Source organism: Vicia villosa, linkage group LG6, assembly GCF_029867415.1.
Source record: "Vicia villosa cultivar HV-30 ecotype Madison, WI linkage group LG6, Vvil1.0, whole genome shotgun sequence".
NCBI classification, from domain to species: Eukaryota; Viridiplantae; Streptophyta; class Magnoliopsida; order Fabales; family Fabaceae; genus Vicia; species Vicia villosa.
Genome location: NC_081185.1, coordinates 146,513,089 through 146,533,015, shown reverse-complemented (window position 1 = coordinate 146,533,015; position 19,927 = coordinate 146,513,089). Strand labels below are relative to the sequence as shown.

Genomic DNA, 19,927 nt, shown 5'->3' with positions numbered 1-19,927 from the left:
GAGTTCAAAATCATGTTAATTAATTTTCAATTTAAAACAATTCATTTTATTAATTTACAGCTTTACTAAATTTATGATTAGTAATTTTCTACTTCCTTTTGTTGATTAGAAATTTTAACATAAATTGAATTCCAACTTGATCCATATAGAAAAAATTACAAAAATATCATATTTTAAAACATAAAAAATTTTAACTTGTGCAATATAGTATTAATGAAATTTAATCTTTAATATCTTTAATTTTTCAATGAAATTGATCACATATCTATAAATGTTTGTAAGAAAGATCAGGTGAAAATTTATTACAAAAGATTAAAGAAAAAAGGTTTTTGATAAATTTATATGAATAATGACAGTTTCTATTAAGGTTATTTTTGAAGTGTGACTAAAAAATCTAAATATTTTCATTCCTTCTAACAAATCCATTTATCTATCTACATAACCTTAGTTTTAATCCACTCTATAAGGCAATAATCTCAACTATTTTATCAGCCTGCATATAGAAAAGTGAATTATGTACAACTAACAAATAAATACAGAGTGATACAACTACAAAATAAAATAAAAAAAGTTGTCGGAACTCAAGGAGAAGATATGCATGCTAGCAACTTCTGACATAGCTGTCGCAACTCAGGTGAATGATCCGACGAAGATACAGTTGACAGTACAGACCTAGCTTCTAATAATCCAACTGATATGGTTTCCAAAATCACATCTTCGCTGGCCATAAGAGAAGCTATAAGCTTTGCACCAGCCATCCTCTCCTGTTGAACATTTAATAATACACCAATACATTAAATACATTTGTACCGGACATATGGAAGAATCTACTAAAATTGTTTATCTCAATTAAATTACTTTTATGGTATTACTGTAGAAAAGAGAAATTTACCTTCCCTGACTCCTTTCTCAGAGCTTTTAGTGAGATTTTGAGAAGGTCATATGCGTAAGGAAGAACTGCAGATCGTAGATGATAGACAGCTGAAAATAGGACCTGGATGCATGCTGCTCTAATCTCCGACTTTAATTCAAACTGTTGACAAAGTACCAGTGTCATAATAATCCAACAATAGTGATGGTAGAATTTCGAGAACTGTTGAGTCTTAACAAAATCATACTTTCAGGTAATCAAGAATTAAATTTACAGTGGTACCTTAAGAGAATCGATGAGAAAAGGAAGAACTTGGGCTGCAAAATGCTTTTTGCAAGGTTCTGAAAGCTTCTGGCAAGTGCTGATGAGAACATTACCCATGCACAAGCGAAAAGAGAGAGGAACTGCAGCCACAGATTCACAGTTTTCCCCAAACTCGGGATTTGAAGTCTGTTTCTTCTTATCGTTAAAGAACTGATTCATCACATAGGTTACAATGGAATCTCCTGCAGCTGCAGACTCAAAAGGTTTACGAATACGCCACATTCAACTACAATTATATACTTAAAATCCTCATATCATACAACTCAATGATACCTTTCTTTCCAATAACCCTAACTCTATCTGACGTGGAGTCTGTGATAGATTCCTCAGCTTGTAGTTCAACACATATCATCAGTGCTAGACAATCAATGCATCCATGTTGTACTTTAGAAACTGAAAAAAAAAAAGTGTGCTTTTCAAAATTAGTTTTAGTTCATATAAATTTGAAAGGATTTAAGAAACTAAATAGCTACAGACCTGAATCAGCATTCAGACAAGGCCATAACAGCACTGTTTCAACCATCCTTTTAATTGCATGCATCAAAGGATGAGAAAGTGACTCCCAGCCTCTAACCTATATATCCAAAAAAGCTACTTCACTGCATACTAGTTTGAAAAAGGATAATGCTAGATACTGAAACAGACAGACATTTATAAAGCCGAACATGACATACTAAATATTGATGGAAGAAAACAATTACCATCAGGGATGTGCAGATTGAAAATAAACAGGTCTTTATCTTCAGTACGTTTTTAGAATCAACCGACAGCTCTAATTTGGAGCAAATAACTGGGAATAAGACCTAAACAATCAGCAGCATGGGAAGGTTAAAGTAATCTCTAAAAACTGCAAATCAAATGATAAAGGTTTCTTGCAGTGCCAAAACAGGATTTGATCCAGATAGATATCTGCCAAAAAGAGAACCAAATGCAATCTAAGGAATTGTACATTTAAAGCTGTAAAAATCGTCACAACCAATTATCTAAACTGACAGAAATGAGAACTTCGTCAAAGCAAAAGTTTATCTGGGATGCATGATGAACTGCTTGCCAAGTTTTCAATCATGTTGTACATTGTAAAAAATTCTCAGACTAAAATGTAAATAAAACAAAGGCTCTTCTAAGCTTTAGGGATAAAATAAATATGACATTTTAAAACATTCAGACTTAAATAAAGTTATTCATTACTTGTGGATGAATGCGTCCACACAACTCAGCAGAAAGTTTCCGAACATCTTCAAATTCAAACTCACAAAGTGCCCTGAAACAAATTATTAGCACGTCATGCACCAGTCGTTTATAATGATGGAAGAAGATAAAGGCTATAATCATTGTTCAAATACCAACCTGCTAAGAAGGAAAGAAGCAATACACTCATGATCAAGCTCTGGGCTCCTGCTGCCTAAACCAACCATGCAAAGAGAGATTATGATGTATTGAAAGAAAAAAAAAACCTACAGGCAGAATGTACACACAATTACAGTAGTTTAAGCACAGTACTAGAGAACCTGGAGTAGACTGTTAAGAGTGAAATCCAAAGTGATGAATTCGTAGAACTAGGGGTGTGCATGGTTGGTTATTTTTAGAAACCAAACCATAACCATTTTTAAACCATTTAAATGGTTTGGATTTATAACCATAATCACATTTCTATCAAAACTGGTCAAAAAACCGATTATAAATTTGGTTATGATTATATAACCAGTTTTAAAAAAAAATCCAGTTTTAAAAATATTTTTTATGTTGAAAATTAAAAAATTTATTATGAAATTAAAATATTTGGATTAATATTGGATTTTGGATAATAACCGGATTATAACCGAATCCAAAAATAATTTAACCGGTTGATAACCATTTAATTATATCCGGATTATATAAAACGGATTTGGATTTGTGCCTCACAACCGGATATTTTGCATCAAGATTTCTAGGTCAACCTTTTATTACCTACTCAAAAAGTCTCAATTACTATCATAGTTTCAAGCACCTTAGACTATGACTATGTACAATGGGGGTGTTGAAAAACAAATTCAATAGTTGAATCCTTACAATGAGGGTGTTGAATAGGGTGTTTAAAGTGAGGTGTATTAATTGGTGTTGAAAGTTTTCAACATGTTGAATGTGGAAAGAGTGGGGTCCACAAAATACTTTGTAAAATTTTATTGGTTGTTTTGAATGTTTAAATTTTTTAGTGTGTTGTGAATGGTGGTGGAATAGGATGTTGAATTTTATTAAACAAAATCATTGTAGTGAGTATAAATTGAATGTGTGTTGAATTATTAGGTGGAAGAAAGAGAAGATGATGTGTAGTATAAAAAATGAAAAAGAAGAGTGTTGAATAATAAAAGCATTGTGAACAATGGTTTATAAATTCAACACCCTCCTTTTTCACTTTTTATATTCCACATCATCTTCTCTTTCTTCCACCTAATAATTCAACACATGTTCAATTTTTACTCATTACATTGGTTTTGTTTAATAAAATTCAACACCCTACTCCACCACCATTCACAACACACTAAAAATCTAAATATTCACAAAAACCAATAAGAATTTGCAAAATATTTTATGTGGTCCCACTCCCTCCTCATTCAACATGTTGAATGTTTTCAACACCAATTAATCCACCTCACTTTCAACACTCAATTCAACACCTCATTGCAAGCATTCAACTATTGAAAAAATTATTCAACACCTCCATTGTACATAGCCCCGCATCATCTCCAATGGGAGATGCTTTACCTAATAGGTACCAAACATGTTAGGCACCCCCATTGGAGGATGAAAATAAAGAGAGCCTAATAGAAACCAGTAGAAACCAACCCTTGTATAGCCACTCTCATCCTTACATGTGGGCCCACCATTAAAAAGTGAAAGAAAATGTCACAAAAAGTATGTTAGTTATATTGATTTATTTTTCAATTTAATAATAATAATAATAATACAAATTATTGGTGGGGCCTACTTAATTTTTGAGATGTTGGATTGGAGTGACTGAATGCTTATTCAGTACTAACATTAAAAACAAATATAAAGTAGTGATGTGTACATGTGGGACCCACTTAGGCAATCAGACATTATTCACTTAGTTTCAAATGCATCCCCAACATTTCATAATTAAAGTCATTATAGTCCACCCCTGCAAATACCAACGGAGGGACAGATCTTATTAACCTTTTGTAACTTGGAACAGGGTTAATACAGTCTGACAATTTCAATGACCAAATCGAGTATTCAATTTCTTTCTTACAACTACAAGGTTATCAAGTCTAGGTGCACAAGAGGGCATATGCATATCTATACAAATTAGTGGAACATCAAACGTGACTCAATGTTTCAGATTTCAGAATGCAAGACAATTATTACAACATTTGATTATATAAAAGAATAAGAAAGTTGGCAAGTTTTCCATCCAAATTTTGGAATGATAAAAAAATAACTAAAATTTAAGTCACAATCTCAGCAGGTAAATTTCAACTACTAATTCTAAATTTATAATTTTGTAGGACCGGAAATAACACCTTGCTTCCATGATAGTTTAACTCACACATCAAAAGGGAGATATGAAAGCATGAATACTTACCAAGCATTTTATTTTGACTGAAACGTCCATACATAACAGATGAACTGAGATCATCAAAAGTTTTCATGGGAAGCATCTTAACAATGAGCAGCGGGCAAAGATGATCAAATAGAGTTCGCTGCATTTCATCATACTCGCCACTGGTGTAGGTTCTACACTCCCATTTCGATAAGAAACTTTCATCAATCCTGCTACAGAATTGAGAATGTACCAAACGACAAACCACTTAGATGACATACAGAATTACCAATAAATCCAAATTAACAGAAGACAGGCAAAGACAGCTTAGCTAAAACGACAATTACCATATAATCAGGTAATATTTTGCTACTTCTCTTTTCAAGCATCCAAAACTTAGCCAAGACCAGACACATTTTTTATAGAGCTTAAGGTTTAATGTTTTATAAGACCAAGCAACATAAAACAAATATGTAAGCTTCACACCCATTGTCTCCATAAAGAGCAGCATGATCAATCATTATATATTTATAATATTACTCCCAGGCATTTCTTTTGCATCATAGTTAGGGAATTGGGTATTATTGGGTGCACAAGTCCTGCATCAAGTAGTATGTGATGCTCAGCAGAGTACTTAAGTGACTTGGTTCTTCCCCTTAATAAATACTTTTTAAGAGAGGGTTCTCCAAGTGCTTGGAGACTTATCAAACGGTATCATAGTTTCTAGATGGTGGCTTGGAAAAGGGTTGCCTAAGGAGGGGCTGACCAGAAAAGCTGAGTGAAGTGTCAAATTGTGCGTCCGCCGGGACACCGATCCTCAGGGGCAGTGCTATGATAGGGACTTGTGTATTATGGAATACTAGGTGAAATATTTAAGTGACCTGGTTCTTCCCCCTTAATAACTATCTTTTAAGGGAGGGTTTCCAAAGTGCTTGGATCATTGAACAGATGCATACAACAGGTTTTTTAATAAAGCAAATTTTATTTCTTCGAACTCAAATGGTGTACGCAACAGGTTTCTATCTCAGGGTAGGCTTTACGAGTACAAATCTAACTGTCTTATGATCTGTCTGACGTATCCTATATTTAATATAAACAGATACAGCTCTTTGGTGTTACAGTTAAAGCTCTCCAGTACACAACTATAGAGGTTAAGGGATTATACTACAGCGAAACTGTTTATTTAAAAGGTTTATAGGAACATCTCTGATAATTAAAAGAGTTGTTTGAAGAAATAAGCAGTGTAACTACTTTAAAAAGGTAACACAGACTCACCCCTTTAGTTCTCTAACATGCAACAGAACATGATGCAATACAAGATCAACAACATTTGCAAGGTCTTCACTTATATAACTGAATAACTTGACAATAGCTGCATTTGATGGATCTGCAAACATCTTGTCAATCAGTGGTCCAATTAAGTTGTTCCAGTCCTGAACCTGTTACGCATCAGAATTAACAAAACAGAATATTCTTCGTAATCTAAATCACATGTATCTAAGAACATTGATTGGAACAATTTATGAACATTTCAGAAAATATGTAAAGAGCAAGTCAGAAAAAGCATCCATGTGTGCAGCAGTCGTTCACACTTCACAGTTACATCATTGCATTGTATAGAGCCAACAGAACAAAGACAAAATGCAAATGTACATGGTGATGATATTTGTGCCTGTTGATGGGGAAGTAGATACATCAAAAGGTAGAGAACAATTTCATATAAAAATGAGTGTCAAACCTTAACTCTTCAAGTATTCAGTTTTGTTAGATGCAGAAGAAAGCATTTAGGGACTATACCAACTTGATTATTAAAATGAATCAGAGCAACTTCTAACAAAGAGTTATGTTTGCTGTAGCCATCCCAACTCTTCATAATTAAATTAAACTTTAACCTGGTTAGGTGGGCTAGTGTTACGTCATTGTCCATGCAAGCAGCAGTGCAACATACTTTCATGTAAGTGTGCGAATTAAAGAAAAAGAAATATTCTTATGCGTACACGAAATAACACAAGCTTTTAAGATTTTATGGTTCTTGACAATATTCAAGGACTCCGCTAACACATTACTTTAGAAGTCCTAAAATGTCAAAATAATCTATTTGCATTCACAACACCTATGATATCTTAGATGTCAAGAAATTCTCAGCCAAACAAACTGTTTTTTATTTTTCTGTATAACAATCACCTATTTGCATATTTCTTGTTCAAACTCTATTGTGAGGGGAAAAAAATCATGAATACTTCATAGCCATATTTATAACTACATAACCAATCTTACACTTTTAGACCATTCTGGAACCAGCTTTAGTACTCGGGCAGTATCCAACTTTGACTCTGTCACCAAAGAAAAAAGCATAAGAACATAATGGATCATGTTTTTAACCAACATGGAATAGAGGTAACCTGTTATACTTCAAGGCTGTCAAACTTGAGATTCTAGGTAAACTCATTTCAATTTTAAGAGGTAAACTCGTTTCTAATTTAAGAGGTTAGAGGTAAACTCGGATAGTAGACTCACAAGAGTGGAGCAACCTTTTATTTAGACCTGTAACACTGTAGAGTACAAGCTGGGAAATGACCTGCTATAGCAGGTTCTAACCAATCCAGACAGACAACTGTCAAGTTAGTTATTCTAAAGATCACGAGTTTAACATACTTCCCTAGCTAAAGAAATACATACAATCTCTTGCATTTTGATAATTTTGATAATTTGGTCTTTGATGCTAAAGTTGAAGATCCTTTATCATCAGGGGGAAAGTTTGATGATGACAAAGATTTTGTGCTTTGCTTTAATTAAGTAAAGGGTTGTCAACATCATCTCCTTAACTTAGTACTTTGCTTTATTTTGTTGGTATGCTACTTTTTGTTATGGTGTTAAAATATTAAATTTTTGTTGTCTTATTAGTATTATATAAGTATATATGCCAGTTTTTAATATTGGGTTAAGTCTTAATAGTCTACGAGTCGAGTTTATGATCCAAGTTTACCTACGCAAAATGGTTTTACCTAGAATTTCGTGTTTGACAACCTTGTACGCTACCTTTATCTCCAGCTGACTGAGGAAGATCTAGGCTCTGGCTGATGTTGCTGCAAGTAAGGAGACAAACTTTTAGTCAAGCTGTGGTATCTTTACAAGTCAATGCATTCATAGTTTTTGAACTCTAGCTGTAGAAACAGAAGTTTACAGCTTTATGCTTTTATAAGTTCTGCTCGACAACTTTAAACGCACATTAGAAAGAGCAGTGAAGAAAAGAAAACATACTTAAGACTGTCAACAAGTAAGAATATGATTTCAATATTTTGGCTATGTCCCTTGAGCACCCCAATGATAGCATTGCTGGCAGATGATTGATTCTCATCCGAGGAGTATATGAGGCGCACCAATGCAGGCAAATACAATGAAGGGTCTACAAGATTAAGTGAAGCAGCTATGAGAATATACCACCATACAAATAGTAATAAAACTACAAAAGAACATAAGTTTGAGTAATGAGCACCAAATCTTTAGGGGATAAACAATGAGTGTCACAATCATTCATATATATCAGTTAACATATTTTCATAAAAACAATGAGATAGAAGTCGAAGTAAAAAAAATGGGAAGTAAAAGAAATGGTACAAAGAAGGATCAAAACAAGGAATGGCAAATAATGAAGTATTTAAACAAGGAAATAAAGTAAGAGAGGACAGAAGTGAAAGGAGAATAACGCAAAGAAGCAATGAACCTGAAAATTAAAAGGCCTGTTTGGTTTAAGAAAAAAATTTCCATTTTCAGTTTTCAGCTTTAATTACAAAAATGTCAGTATGCCACATTGTACATTTCACTTGGTTTCTTATTGCCAAAGATTTGTAAGGGAAATAGTGAAAAGAGATAAAGTAGTTTTCACTGTTTCCTTTAAAATATTTTGAAAACAGCAAACAAAGTGGTAGTTTTGTAATTAAACATGAAGACAAAATTAAAACATAAAACATTTTCTGAAATCAAACAAGCCTATCAAGTGCAAACTCCGAAAATGAGTTTGATTACATCTCAACCACACTGCTCAACGTGAAAGCCCTTTAGACTTGAGGCATGAATGAAGCACGTGTGCAGTGGCGGCCACTAATACCTTCTACTTGAAATTTAATTTAGAGAAAAAAGATGGAGTGAATCAAGTTAGGCACTTTAACCATTTGGACAAAAGAAGTTCCATAACCATGTCAACCATCCTTAAAGCTTCAGTCAATACCAGAAATCCCAATAATAAATTAAAAATATTAAAAAATACACCTAGAAAACCCAATAATAGTTTTAAATCAATATTATATATGAAATATAAAAAATATACTCCTTATACTCCGTGTGTTAATGCTAACCTATCATTGGAAGCAACTTAGATGCCTGCTCACGAATCCTAATATCTTCATCTCCAAGCCGCTCAAGCAATGTGTCGGCAGTTTTTTGCCTAAAATGGACATATGAATAATCAAATATACAAACAACTAAAAAAATACGGTATAATTATATGAGCAGCCATACCAAGCAGAATAAGGCAATGAATTTTTTGACTCTGATGATATATGCAAGATCTCTGCTATAACATCCATGGCATTTCTTCTTTGTGAAATGTTTTCAGAACCAAGGCGTTTCAGAACTTCCATGAGGCACATATCATCTTTGCTTCTGGGGGATCATCATAAGAAAGCTCTAAATTAGAAAAAGGAAAGATTTCGGACTTGAAAAGTAGATTTAACTATTTTGAAGGTCCCTAAGTATTTGGGAATTTTTAATTGGGTCTCTTAACTAAAAGAATTTGCAATGGAGCCCCTGACTTTGTCAAAAATATTTAATTAGATCCCTGAACCGTTTTCTTAATTGAGTCCCTGAACTTTTAAATAATTTACAAGTAGGTCTCTCCTAAACATTTAAATAATTTAAGTTAGGTACCAAAACTTTTAAATAATTTGTATTTTGGTCCCTAAGTACAGGGACCTGATACAAATAATTTGAAAGTGTAAAGATCTAATTACAAATTACTCCCTCCGTCTCATAATAAGTGTCTCATTTGCACTTTTTCTATGTCTCAAAATAAATGTCTCTTTAAAATACCAATGCAACATTTATTATTTTTTTCCACTACTATACCCCTATATATTAACTTTCACGTTTTTCAACTACTCCACTACCTATAATAAATAAGGGTACTTTACTAAATGATACTAATTTTTTCATTAAAACCAACACATCTAATCATTTTCTTAAAAACCGCGCAAAACTCAAATAAGACATTTATTATGAGACGGAGGGAGTACTTCCAAGAATATATTTTTAAGTTCAAGGATCTTTTTAAAAATATTCAAACAGTTCAGAGAGTTATAGAGCAATTAAACCTAAAAAGTATTCCTACTCAGTATCACATGAGAAAGAAAAGATTGATTACATTGAGCAGTATTCTGCTATCAGCATAACCACAGCTCGAGATGTACCATCCTGCTCATCTAGAAGGTGAAGCAGAAACGGAATTACAGTATTCGCCTGCCTACTATTGACAAGTGCCTCTTCTTGTGAGTGATTTGGCTTCAAAATGATAACCTTGAATATTGAAACAACCCCTACTATCACATCTTCATCAGTGCAATTAAGCTGCAGACAAGAGGGAAAAGTAAATCTGAGATTAAGGTCAACCGTCACTTTGACAAGAGAACCACCCAAAATTAAAATGTTGACCCTTCTTTGAAATGCCAAAGGCATTATTACTGCACTTAAGGCATTGCCAACACCATCTCTTAGGTCAAAAATAAAAAATGTCAACAACTAATTTTCAGCTATAGCAAAATGCATAGGAAAGTGTTAAGATATGTATTAGATTTAAATTATAGTTTGTTAAGTAAATATCTAAGATTAGGTTTGTTGGTTTTATCCCTATAATCAAGGGATTTAGTTGTAGAATTGATTGTAATCACCTGGCTATAAGTAACAAGGCTGAGGGTAATTTCTCTCAAGCAATTCAAATCATCTCATTTAGCATGGTATAATTTAAATCAGATACATATATTAACAGAAAGTGTATGCAATATATTTAAGGAGAATATATAATAATATTCATTAGAAGGACTAAATGGTTGTGAAAGGCATTGTTTACAAATATATCTTCAATTTATTTCCTCAAGATCTTAGGTAGAGGTACCTGTGGTACTAGAATGCGTGAGATTTTCATCCCAATTTCTGACATTGTGCTTTCAAATCTTTTGCTGTCTAGACGCCCCAGTAGTAAGCATAAACAATTCAAGAAAAACTTTGTAGTCTCCAACCCACCATCCTTGTTGTCGGCAGATCCACTGGCGTGATTATCCATATAGTACTGTATTTTTCATGGATGTGAGCAACAAAACAATTCCATCATACATAATCATATAAAGCCATGAAGAATTGAATTAACGTGGCATTATAGCATATATTAAATTCATTGAAAGTAGATGAGGCTATGGTAGTCAAAATCGATAATTTACTTAGGAATGAGAGGGGGAAGTTAAGATTGTAAATCATAGGGTTATACCACAAATCATATCTGTTCTGTGAATATAAAGTCATATATATGCATATAGAATAGCATAAATAGGAATAAGAACACTAAAATCACTAAAATTACTTAATTAACTTGAACTCAAAATCTATAATAAAGTCATACAGAACTGATGGATCACAAATTAACAGCTTAAGTTGGAATATTGACAAGTAATACAACTTAACAACTCCAACTAGGAGCATACAAAGCACCAAGTTTTTTATAAATGCAAAGATATAAACACCAAAGTTAGGTGGTCAAATACGGAACGCCTAAACTAGAAGTTCAAATCACTTATATCATTGATCCCGCCAAAATACTTGCCAAACCCATCAATCTTAAACATCCGATAGATTGTTAGTCCTACACCCTCAAATGGATTGCAGCTTTGCTTGTGATCGCAATCGCACAACTAGATTGTTAGGCCATAATGTATTTGGGACTGGAGAAGATACCAAACTACATATCAGGCTGGAGATGAGGCCAGATTGCACCTGGGTCTAATGATGGAGACTAGATTGTACATGGGATTAGACTCTAGAGATGGGGGCCAAATCACATCTAAGACTATGCTCCGGTTTAAATATAAAACTCAACGAAACAAAGAAACTATGCTCAAGGTGGATACTCCGGCTTAAATATCATATTTAAATTATACAGATTTAAGAAGGGAGAGCCAAATATAGAGAATAGATATTTGAATAATATTTGCGTGTGCATGATGACTTAATAACTGATAAGTTGTGATGCGTAAGATTAAGCACTGGCCTTTTTTTAAAATTAATATTAGACTACAAGTCCTAATTATATGAAACCGTGAGTTTATTAGTAGAATTTGAGAGAGGAATTTGAGAAGAAAAGAAACTGAATCTGATTTTTCAATGTTATTGATATGGTATCTGAAGATTTACATTGATTGGCTCCTAAGCAAGTTACAAAATCAGTTTAGCTAAGCTGTATTCTGAAAACAATAATGGAACGAGTTGAATAACTTCTAACCTCGAACTAACTATTAACAGTTAATCATAACGGAAACAGAAGCACTTTATGTGTCACTAATTTACACATGCAAATAGTACAGTGGTTAACACTTATGAGGGAAGGGAATACAATCAGCCTTCATTTTCTTTGCAAACAAGATAATTTATCTCCCTTGGAAAATATCAAACAGAAACACAATGTTATCTGACATATTGGGACACAAGGTGATTGCCAAAATTATTACAAAAGAGCATCGCAGTTAATTTCTACTACATCAAACCTGAATTCCAGAAAGATATTGGTCCAATAGTTCCTTGTGACACTGAGAAAATTTCCGATCTTCCAAGTGTAATAGCAAGTAATAATGTTTCCAGCAAGAAGAGAGTAGTAAATCCCCAGTCTTGAAAGCATTAGAATCTGTCTTAATGTAGCAGACAAAAAAAATATGGTTCAAAGTTCTATGAGAATGAATTAAATATTAAGGAGCCATTAAAAATGCAATGATTCCAGAACCTGCCTCTGGTTGAAAGGACCCGTAGTGATCCTTAATCTCCTCCAGCCATTTAAGAACTTGCTCCAAGCCTTTGGCGTGTAAAAAACGACTCTTTTTGCTCCACTGTTGTGAAAGGTAGAACAATTGAATAAGTTTGGTGCAAATTTTAACAGAATTACTGCTTTGACTAGGTTATTTACATTCTAATTTTAAGTGTACATGCACGTTATAAATTTGTACTAAAACAATTGAACCCTGTTCTGGAACCTATGGTATTTAAAATTCAATTTCAATACTAAATATAGTGTTTTGTGGAAACATATAAGAGCCCAACACAAAAACCAAGGTAGTTTAATATCGGTAGCTACTCTGAGGAAGAATGTGGAAAAAGGACTCAATAGCTTCTCTTTTTAGTCCATTTATTCAGTATGCAGATCTGTCTGGGGAATAACAGGGCTAAACATAAATCATGAACATAAAATAAGAACAGGTGTTTGCACCAAAACCAATTTGACAGGAAAAGCTCCACATTTGAGCCACTGACCTTCTAAAAGTCTTGCTCGTGGACTATGTACTTATATAATGCCATCACTTTCTATTGTTCACTTATTTGATAAAATTCTCATGATTGGATACCATAATTTCATAACATGAATATATGTGTATGACATCTTGTCTAAAACATAATGATTTAGACAAAAACTAAGAGTATAACTTACAGCATGGAGTCTTTGCACCAAACAAATAAGGTCATCTATATGATGCCAAAGAGTGTACTCCCTTTCAAACTTTGACATCAACAAAGATTTCGAATCTGATTTCACCTTCTTGTCAATGGTAAGACATTGTACAACAGTGATTCCCTGATCTTTTGCTTTTTTATTAAATTTTGACTTCTTATCTTTAAGCTTGGCCTCTTTTGTCAATGCCCCCGAAATGGCCAAAAAGCAGTCTGCGGCAGATACTCCAAGGCGAGATGGCAACTCAAAACCATCCTGCAATATGCTGAAGTGCGAGAGATCAGAAAACAAAAATTGATGAAGATATTGTCAAAATCTATATCTTACTCTAACCCATAAAAGGGGCAAGAGCAAGATATAGATTTGACGATATCAAAAACTTAAATGGATAACATGTTGCCGCAACAAAGAACAAACATGAAACAGCAGATTTATGAAGATGTACAGCTATATACAATTGAGATTGTCATTACATCAGAATAATAATTAGTCAATCTTCTGACTGCATAGTGTAAACACTATCTAAAATACAAGAATGTAGGTAGTTAAACATGCAAGAGTTATGGCCATCGCTTTACTAAAATAGTAATAACGGTAGAAAAGGGTACAATTTTGATGATCGTTCTGGGCATCAGATTTATGATTATGAAGATAAGCAAAAATATTGACTAGCCCAAATTGAAGGTAACTAAATACAGAGACACAGGAATTTATGAAGATAAGCAAAAAATATTGACTAGCCCAAATTGAAGGTAACTAAATACAGAGACGCGCGCGCACGCAACATTCTCTCCGGCTACAGTCATTTCATATACAAGCAAAATCAAACACTAAACAACATTAACTTCCATCATTTACAAGGCAAAAGAGATTAATCAGTAAGGAGAATACCTTTCTTTACTCACAATTCCTGCCAAATCAGGAAGGCGAGTTGAGAGTATCTTCAATAAATCAACATACCGATCCCTTATCCCTACCAAATACAATAAAATTACACCAAAAAGATTAAGCAAGTTAGCAAACAACTTAATAATATATGATGAACAGTTCAGTTTAATAGTGAAAACTGCAAACTCACCACCGAGCATAGATTGATGAACAGAACTTTCATAATCCACAAGGCTCCTAAGAAGGAGACACCACCCAAATAACAAGTAACGATCATGGTTTCTAGTGATGATACTAGCAAGAGCTTCAGCAACCGGTACGAAAATAAGCTCATCCTGAAAAAGCCAGTTGAGGAGAATCAAAGCTTGGCCACCGTGCTTGGAGTCCTTACATTTCAACGACTGCAAAACAAATTAAACAAAGACGGTATTACGAAAACGAAAACAAAACAAACATTTAAAATTAATAAAAAGAAAGGAAATTAGCAATACGCTGTGGATAATTGGAACAAGGAGTTGATCGAGTGAACGGTTGTGATTGGCGGTGTCGGTAGCGAAAGAGTGGAAGAAGAATAGAGAATCGTGGAGAGAAGCGGTTGTTGTTGGAGAAGGAGAGTGTGATGAGAGTCGAGAAATAGAGTCGTGGAGTTTGTTAGGGCGAGAAGAGAGAAGAGAAGTGATGGAGCGTGTGAGCGTGACGGAGACGAAGGATTCGGATTGGGGCTCCGATTTCCATAGCAATTCATTTTCTCTGCCGGATGCTGCCATAGTATCTCTGCTACTAGCTGCGTCTCCGGTGCTAAAACTAAAATGGAGTTTTTAGTTTTTTTTTTTTTTTTAATTCTTTTAAGAACATCTAGTACAGTGTTTGAATTTAAGATGAAATATTGCATTTAAATTTATTTTTGTTAGCAATATTTTAAATTATAAATATTACTTTTGCGTGATGCTAATTTGTGTCCAAGGCACAAGTTAAGAAATAAATATAATAAAAAAATCTTTAAAATTGTGTATTAAATTTAATGTAAATTTATAATTAATTATTATATTATTTTTTTAATACAAAACTTTTATTTGTAAGTTTTGTAATATGTGCCGCAAAGATACAAGTTAGTACTATTCATTATTTTTATATGAAACTTGTGTTACATAAAATTAAAAATATTTATCTATAATTTTTATAAAGATAATAAAGTAGTTTTAAAGATGATTGTTTAATTAAGTTTAATTTATAGAAATCTTACATTTTGACTTACAAGAGTATTCTTTTAACTAAAACATTTTCTTATTTAGGGTGGTCTTACGGTATTTTTAGAGGACTTAATCACGTGAGGTGAAAGGCTTTGTATATCATCGTAATTCTTAGATATGAGTATGTAAGTTATCTTCCCTCTTCTTTCATTGGGGGAGAAGTATTTATAGCCCTTTGGGCCTAGAGTTTCTTTCTTTGGGAAGGATCACCGTTCACTCAGTTAATGGTGGTTCGTTGAATTCATATTTCCTAGTGAGACGTGGATCAGCTACTTGACCCTGACTTCTCTCTAACCAAAAAATGTTTTTCCTATGTTTCCCACTATCGGGCAAGTGGAAGGTACTTAAGGGTGAGGCAATACCTCGTGGAGGGTGACGTATGGTTGTCGCCCCTCTTTAGGGACTATAAAGCTTTGTCATTGCTAGGTATTTTACTAATATAATAGTACACAGTCCCTCAAGCACCACTAGTGCAAAAAGTTTAATATAATTTTAAAATTTACACCCAATATATTAAAAACGGGTGTAATTGAGAAATGTGATGGCAATTTCGTAAATAAAGTGTCATTTCAAGCATTATTAGATGACAATATACACCCTATTTTTTAAAAACGGGTTTAAATTAAAAATATTATTATAATCAAATCTCAATTACTCCCTTTAAACTAAAAATCGGGTGTAAATTTATATATTACAAAAATTATTTAATTTAATTTTATAACTCAAAATATATAAATATATGACATATTAACAAATAATTTAAATATTATTAACAAATTATTGATTAAATATTAATGGGTCTAAATTTCAGTTCAATAGTATGGTTCAATTTTGCATTTGTATTCACGCTTTTGTTTACACTTATCACAAATTAATGCAATGTTTACAATATTAATGTTGTGTGTGTAGAAATGAAGAGTCAGTTGTTCATGGACTATCTGAAACGATTGTTGGAGTTTCGGGTAGAAATGAAGCTTCATCGTAACTGAAGAAGCGATTCCACAACACATTCATATGCCAAACGCGATATAACACATTTCATTTTTCATCACAAACCCTAATTCACATCGAGATCCGAACGAGTATAGTAGAGTTTCGGAGAGATCCGAATCTTCAATGGCACATCGAAGAGTGAAATTGCTGTTCCTTCTCTGCGCTCTTTGTTATGCACTCAATTCCTTTGCCGCGTAATTTCCATGCTTTCGGTTTTTTTATTTCCGTTTCTCTGTTTGCGATTTCTTTGGAAAATTCTGATTCTGTATTTGTTTGTTTGATGTTTTCGTATGCAGAAAGAGGTATTACGATATACTGCAAGTGTCGAAGAGTGCGGGGGATGATCAGATTAAGAGAGCGTATAGGAAACTGGCATTGAAGTATCATCCTGATAAGAATCCGAGGAATGGAGAAGCTAATAAGAAATTCGCGGAGATTAACAATGGTAGTATATATGTATACATGTAGCGTTGCTTTTGTTTGTTTTTATTTGGTATTTTCATGATGTAGTTTGTGAAAATAAGATTTTTAATGTGCTATAAACTATTTCCTTTTTGGGGAAAGAACCGACCAAACATTTGTGGCAAAATTGAGTTCAAACTCACTTGCATGCATAATGAAAACACCTCTATTCAAATTGGTTCACAAAAATTCAATGTACTAAACATTAACCAGAATGTTTCTACCATGAGAATCATTTGAACTGATCTTGTCAATGATATTTGTTCTTCAAATTTCACAAACACTTCTTTGGTTGGAACTCCCTTTAGTTTTCTTCCAACGGTTCGAAATCTCACTATATTCTATGATTGTCCTATTCAGAATAGTTCAGTTATGAAAAACATAAACACTTTTACATGTGAGAAAAATGGTAGCAATGTACATGTTTTCTATGTTGTCAATAATGAAACTCAGATGCAAAACCAGTTCTCAAGATTTCGGAACTGTCGTGTTAGTTTCCAAGTTGAAGTTTCTAAGGATGTTGTTTGGGATTCTGAGAGTGGAGTTCATACGCCGGAACAAGGTTTTGATGTGATGTATGATGAAGGTGTAGGGTGGTCCTCTCAGTGTGATGGTTGCAGAGAATCTGGAGGAACATGTGGTACAAATCATAATGATTCTTCTCATTTTTCTTGTAACTGTTCTTCTGGAAGTGGAACTCATCATGATGCTGCAAATTGTTCTTCTTATCACAAGAGTAAGTATTCTCACAAGAGTAAGTATTTAGATTGATTTATTTGAGTATATTTATTGACACAAACACTAATCATATGATTTGGATGATGCATAAATTATCTAAATTGTCCTAACAAATTCAAGTTCTTCTGGGCCATTGTGATGTATCTAATCATCGTGTAGCGTTGAGTATCAAACGAGCTTGGCAAAGGAAGTTGAAAGCCGCAAAATTCTCAATCGTCGTGACAGTGCTTACATCGTTGGCCATCGGAACCTGTCTATTTTTGTTTTTCTTATTCTTTAGGGAAAGACTTGCTTACATATTTACCTCAAACAAAGAGGTGGCTGTAGCGGTCGGAGAGTTATCGCCTTTGTTATCGATCTCTACACTGCTAAACAGTGTTCAACCAGTACTCTCAGGTACTATTTATTTACAACATTTCCTCTTCAATGCATTGAATCCTAAAAGAAATGATAAACAAAAATGTGATTTGATTTGAACAGGAGTGACTATTGGAGTAGATGCAAAGCTGAAAATAGGTTATGATTATGTCATAAGTGGTTTGTATAAGCATTCCAAAAAAGTCTCACAAATGTGTATGTCTATGGATAAGTTCAATTAAGTTAATTTAAATGGGCTCTTATTTTGGTTATTAATGGCTCCTTTTTCGTTGCAGGATATTTTTAACTCGTAAGATTCATCACTCTGGCTTTTTGTATATTAGTTCTTAACCTTATTCATGTAAGCTCTCTATTATTGTAGTAGATGCAAAGCTTTCATGCTTACAACTTTGAAGTGAGACAACATTTTCTTAGTTAATTTTAAAATTATGACTCAACAGGTTTCTTGGGCTTCCTGTTGAGTTTGAAGTTGAGATCTCGGGCCATGTTCCCAGTGCTAGGTACATTCTACTTTTTCTTTTTCTTTTTTGTTGTTGTGGGAACTTAGTTGGTTTTGTTTTTTTTCTTATGGGAAAAGTTTTGGTGTTGATGGGTGGGTTTCTATTTGTGAATGTTGATGAGTTTTGTTTATGGATTAAAAATGGTATGAAAACAATATGGTACATTGTTTCTTGTTTTTCTACTAAAGCTGATGCAACCTTCAACTTCTGCATCGTGTTTTTGATGGTCACATATTTGACCTCGGCTTCGATCTTTTCCTGAAAAAGACTCTCAAACTCAGACTCCAGCTCTTTAAATTTTTCATCTAATAAACATATGGTGTAACTAGATTCATCCTTAGGAAACTCATCACAAGTAAGGGCTAACTCAAGTTCAGCAATCCTGGAATTCTTAAGGGCAAGCTCACCCTGCAATTCTTCTAACTGGCTTTCCAAAATGTTTAGTTTTTCTGTCAGGCTCAGTACCTGAAGTTCCATGAAACTTGGTGAAGTTTGTTTACCAGAATGGTCACATGATGAGCATGAGTCATAGAATCATAGATCAACAGAACTTGTTTCAACAACACTTCTAAACTTGGTTGAGTCATCCGGTGAGAAAGATTCATTCCCAATCTCCCTGAATTTTTTAATTTCTGCAAGAGACACAGATTGGTTACCAAGAGTTCACATAATACAATGACACACACCACACCATTGAAGATACTAATAGTTCACATAATACAATGACACACACCACACCATTGAAGATACTAGTTTCAGGGGCCATAAATGTATTTCACCCTTCTTTTCATAAGCCTGTGAATCAATTACTTACAACAATGATAAAAATCAAGCTTACAAAAAAGGAAGAAAAAAACACCAGTGTTATCGAATATCGGCCATGGCAGCGCTATGACGGATATATGTCGCGGTTTTTAGGCTCGCCGCAATGGTAAATATCACCCACTATTGCGAGTTTTTCCACCATAATCTGTGCTATGATAGTGCCACCAAGCGGCTTTTAAGGTGGGATTTTGGCTCTCCGCCATAGACAAGACTGCCTAGAACCTACCTTTTTTCCAACTCCTTTTATATTTGCTTGTTTTATTTTGATTTATTTATTTATTTTTAAGTTTTAGAAAAAAAACCAGTGCAAAGTTTAATTCTTCGGTTTATTCATGGTTTGAAATTTGTAATTAGACTTTGTTGTTGTTTTTGGTCTGTTTTCATGATGAATTTTATGTT

At 33.6% G+C, this 19,927-nt stretch overlaps 1 protein-coding gene across 3 annotated transcripts; it reads right to left on the bottom strand.

Annotated features, from left to right (window-relative positions):
- Positions 1-386: 386 nt before the first annotated feature.
- LOC131610375 (uncharacterized) lies at positions 387-15,220 on the bottom strand. Of its 3 annotated transcripts, none has more exons than XM_058882304.1 (23): positions 14,874-15,220; positions 14,573-14,783; positions 14,386-14,467; positions 13,474-13,759; positions 12,775-12,877; positions 12,542-12,678; positions 10,903-11,076; positions 10,156-10,358; positions 9,255-9,398; positions 9,092-9,180; positions 7,998-8,142; positions 7,776-7,822; positions 7,014-7,069; positions 6,012-6,175; positions 4,779-4,969; positions 2,543-2,597; positions 2,384-2,456; positions 1,897-1,998; positions 1,673-1,769; positions 1,469-1,588; positions 1,154-1,383; positions 893-1,033; positions 387-764 (listed from the first exon to the last, which is right to left on the bottom strand). In XM_058882304.1, exons 1-23 carry the CDS (start codon positions 15,147-15,149, stop codon positions 582-584), a joined length of 3,309 nt encoding a protein of 1,102 aa, XP_058738287.1. In that variant the 5' UTR covers positions 15,150-15,220; the 3' UTR covers positions 387-581. The 3 variants fall into 3 exon arrangements, with proteins under 3 accessions (XP_058738287.1, XP_058738288.1, XP_058738289.1); XM_058882305.1 differs by having other exon boundaries at positions 4,779-4,966; XM_058882306.1 differs by lacking the exon at positions 14,874-15,220 and having other exon boundaries at positions 13,474-13,749; positions 14,573-14,628.
- Between the last annotated feature and the right edge of the window lie 4,707 nt (positions 15,221-19,927).

Excerpts from the sequence above, each read along its gene's own strand:
- LOC131610375 (XM_058882304.1), bottom strand. The coding sequence starts at position 15,149 with ATGGCAGCATCCGGCAGAGAAAATGAATTGCTATGGAAATCGGAGCCC. Across the intron at positions 9,399-10,155 it reads ATAGCAGAATACTGCTCAAT|AAGCAAAGATGATATGTGCC; the intron begins GTAATCAATCTT and ends ATGATCCCCCAG. Across the intron at positions 6,176-7,013 it reads TTCCAGAATGGTCTAAAAGT|GTTCAGGACTGGAACAACTT; the intron begins GTAAGATTGGTT and ends GATGCGTAACAG.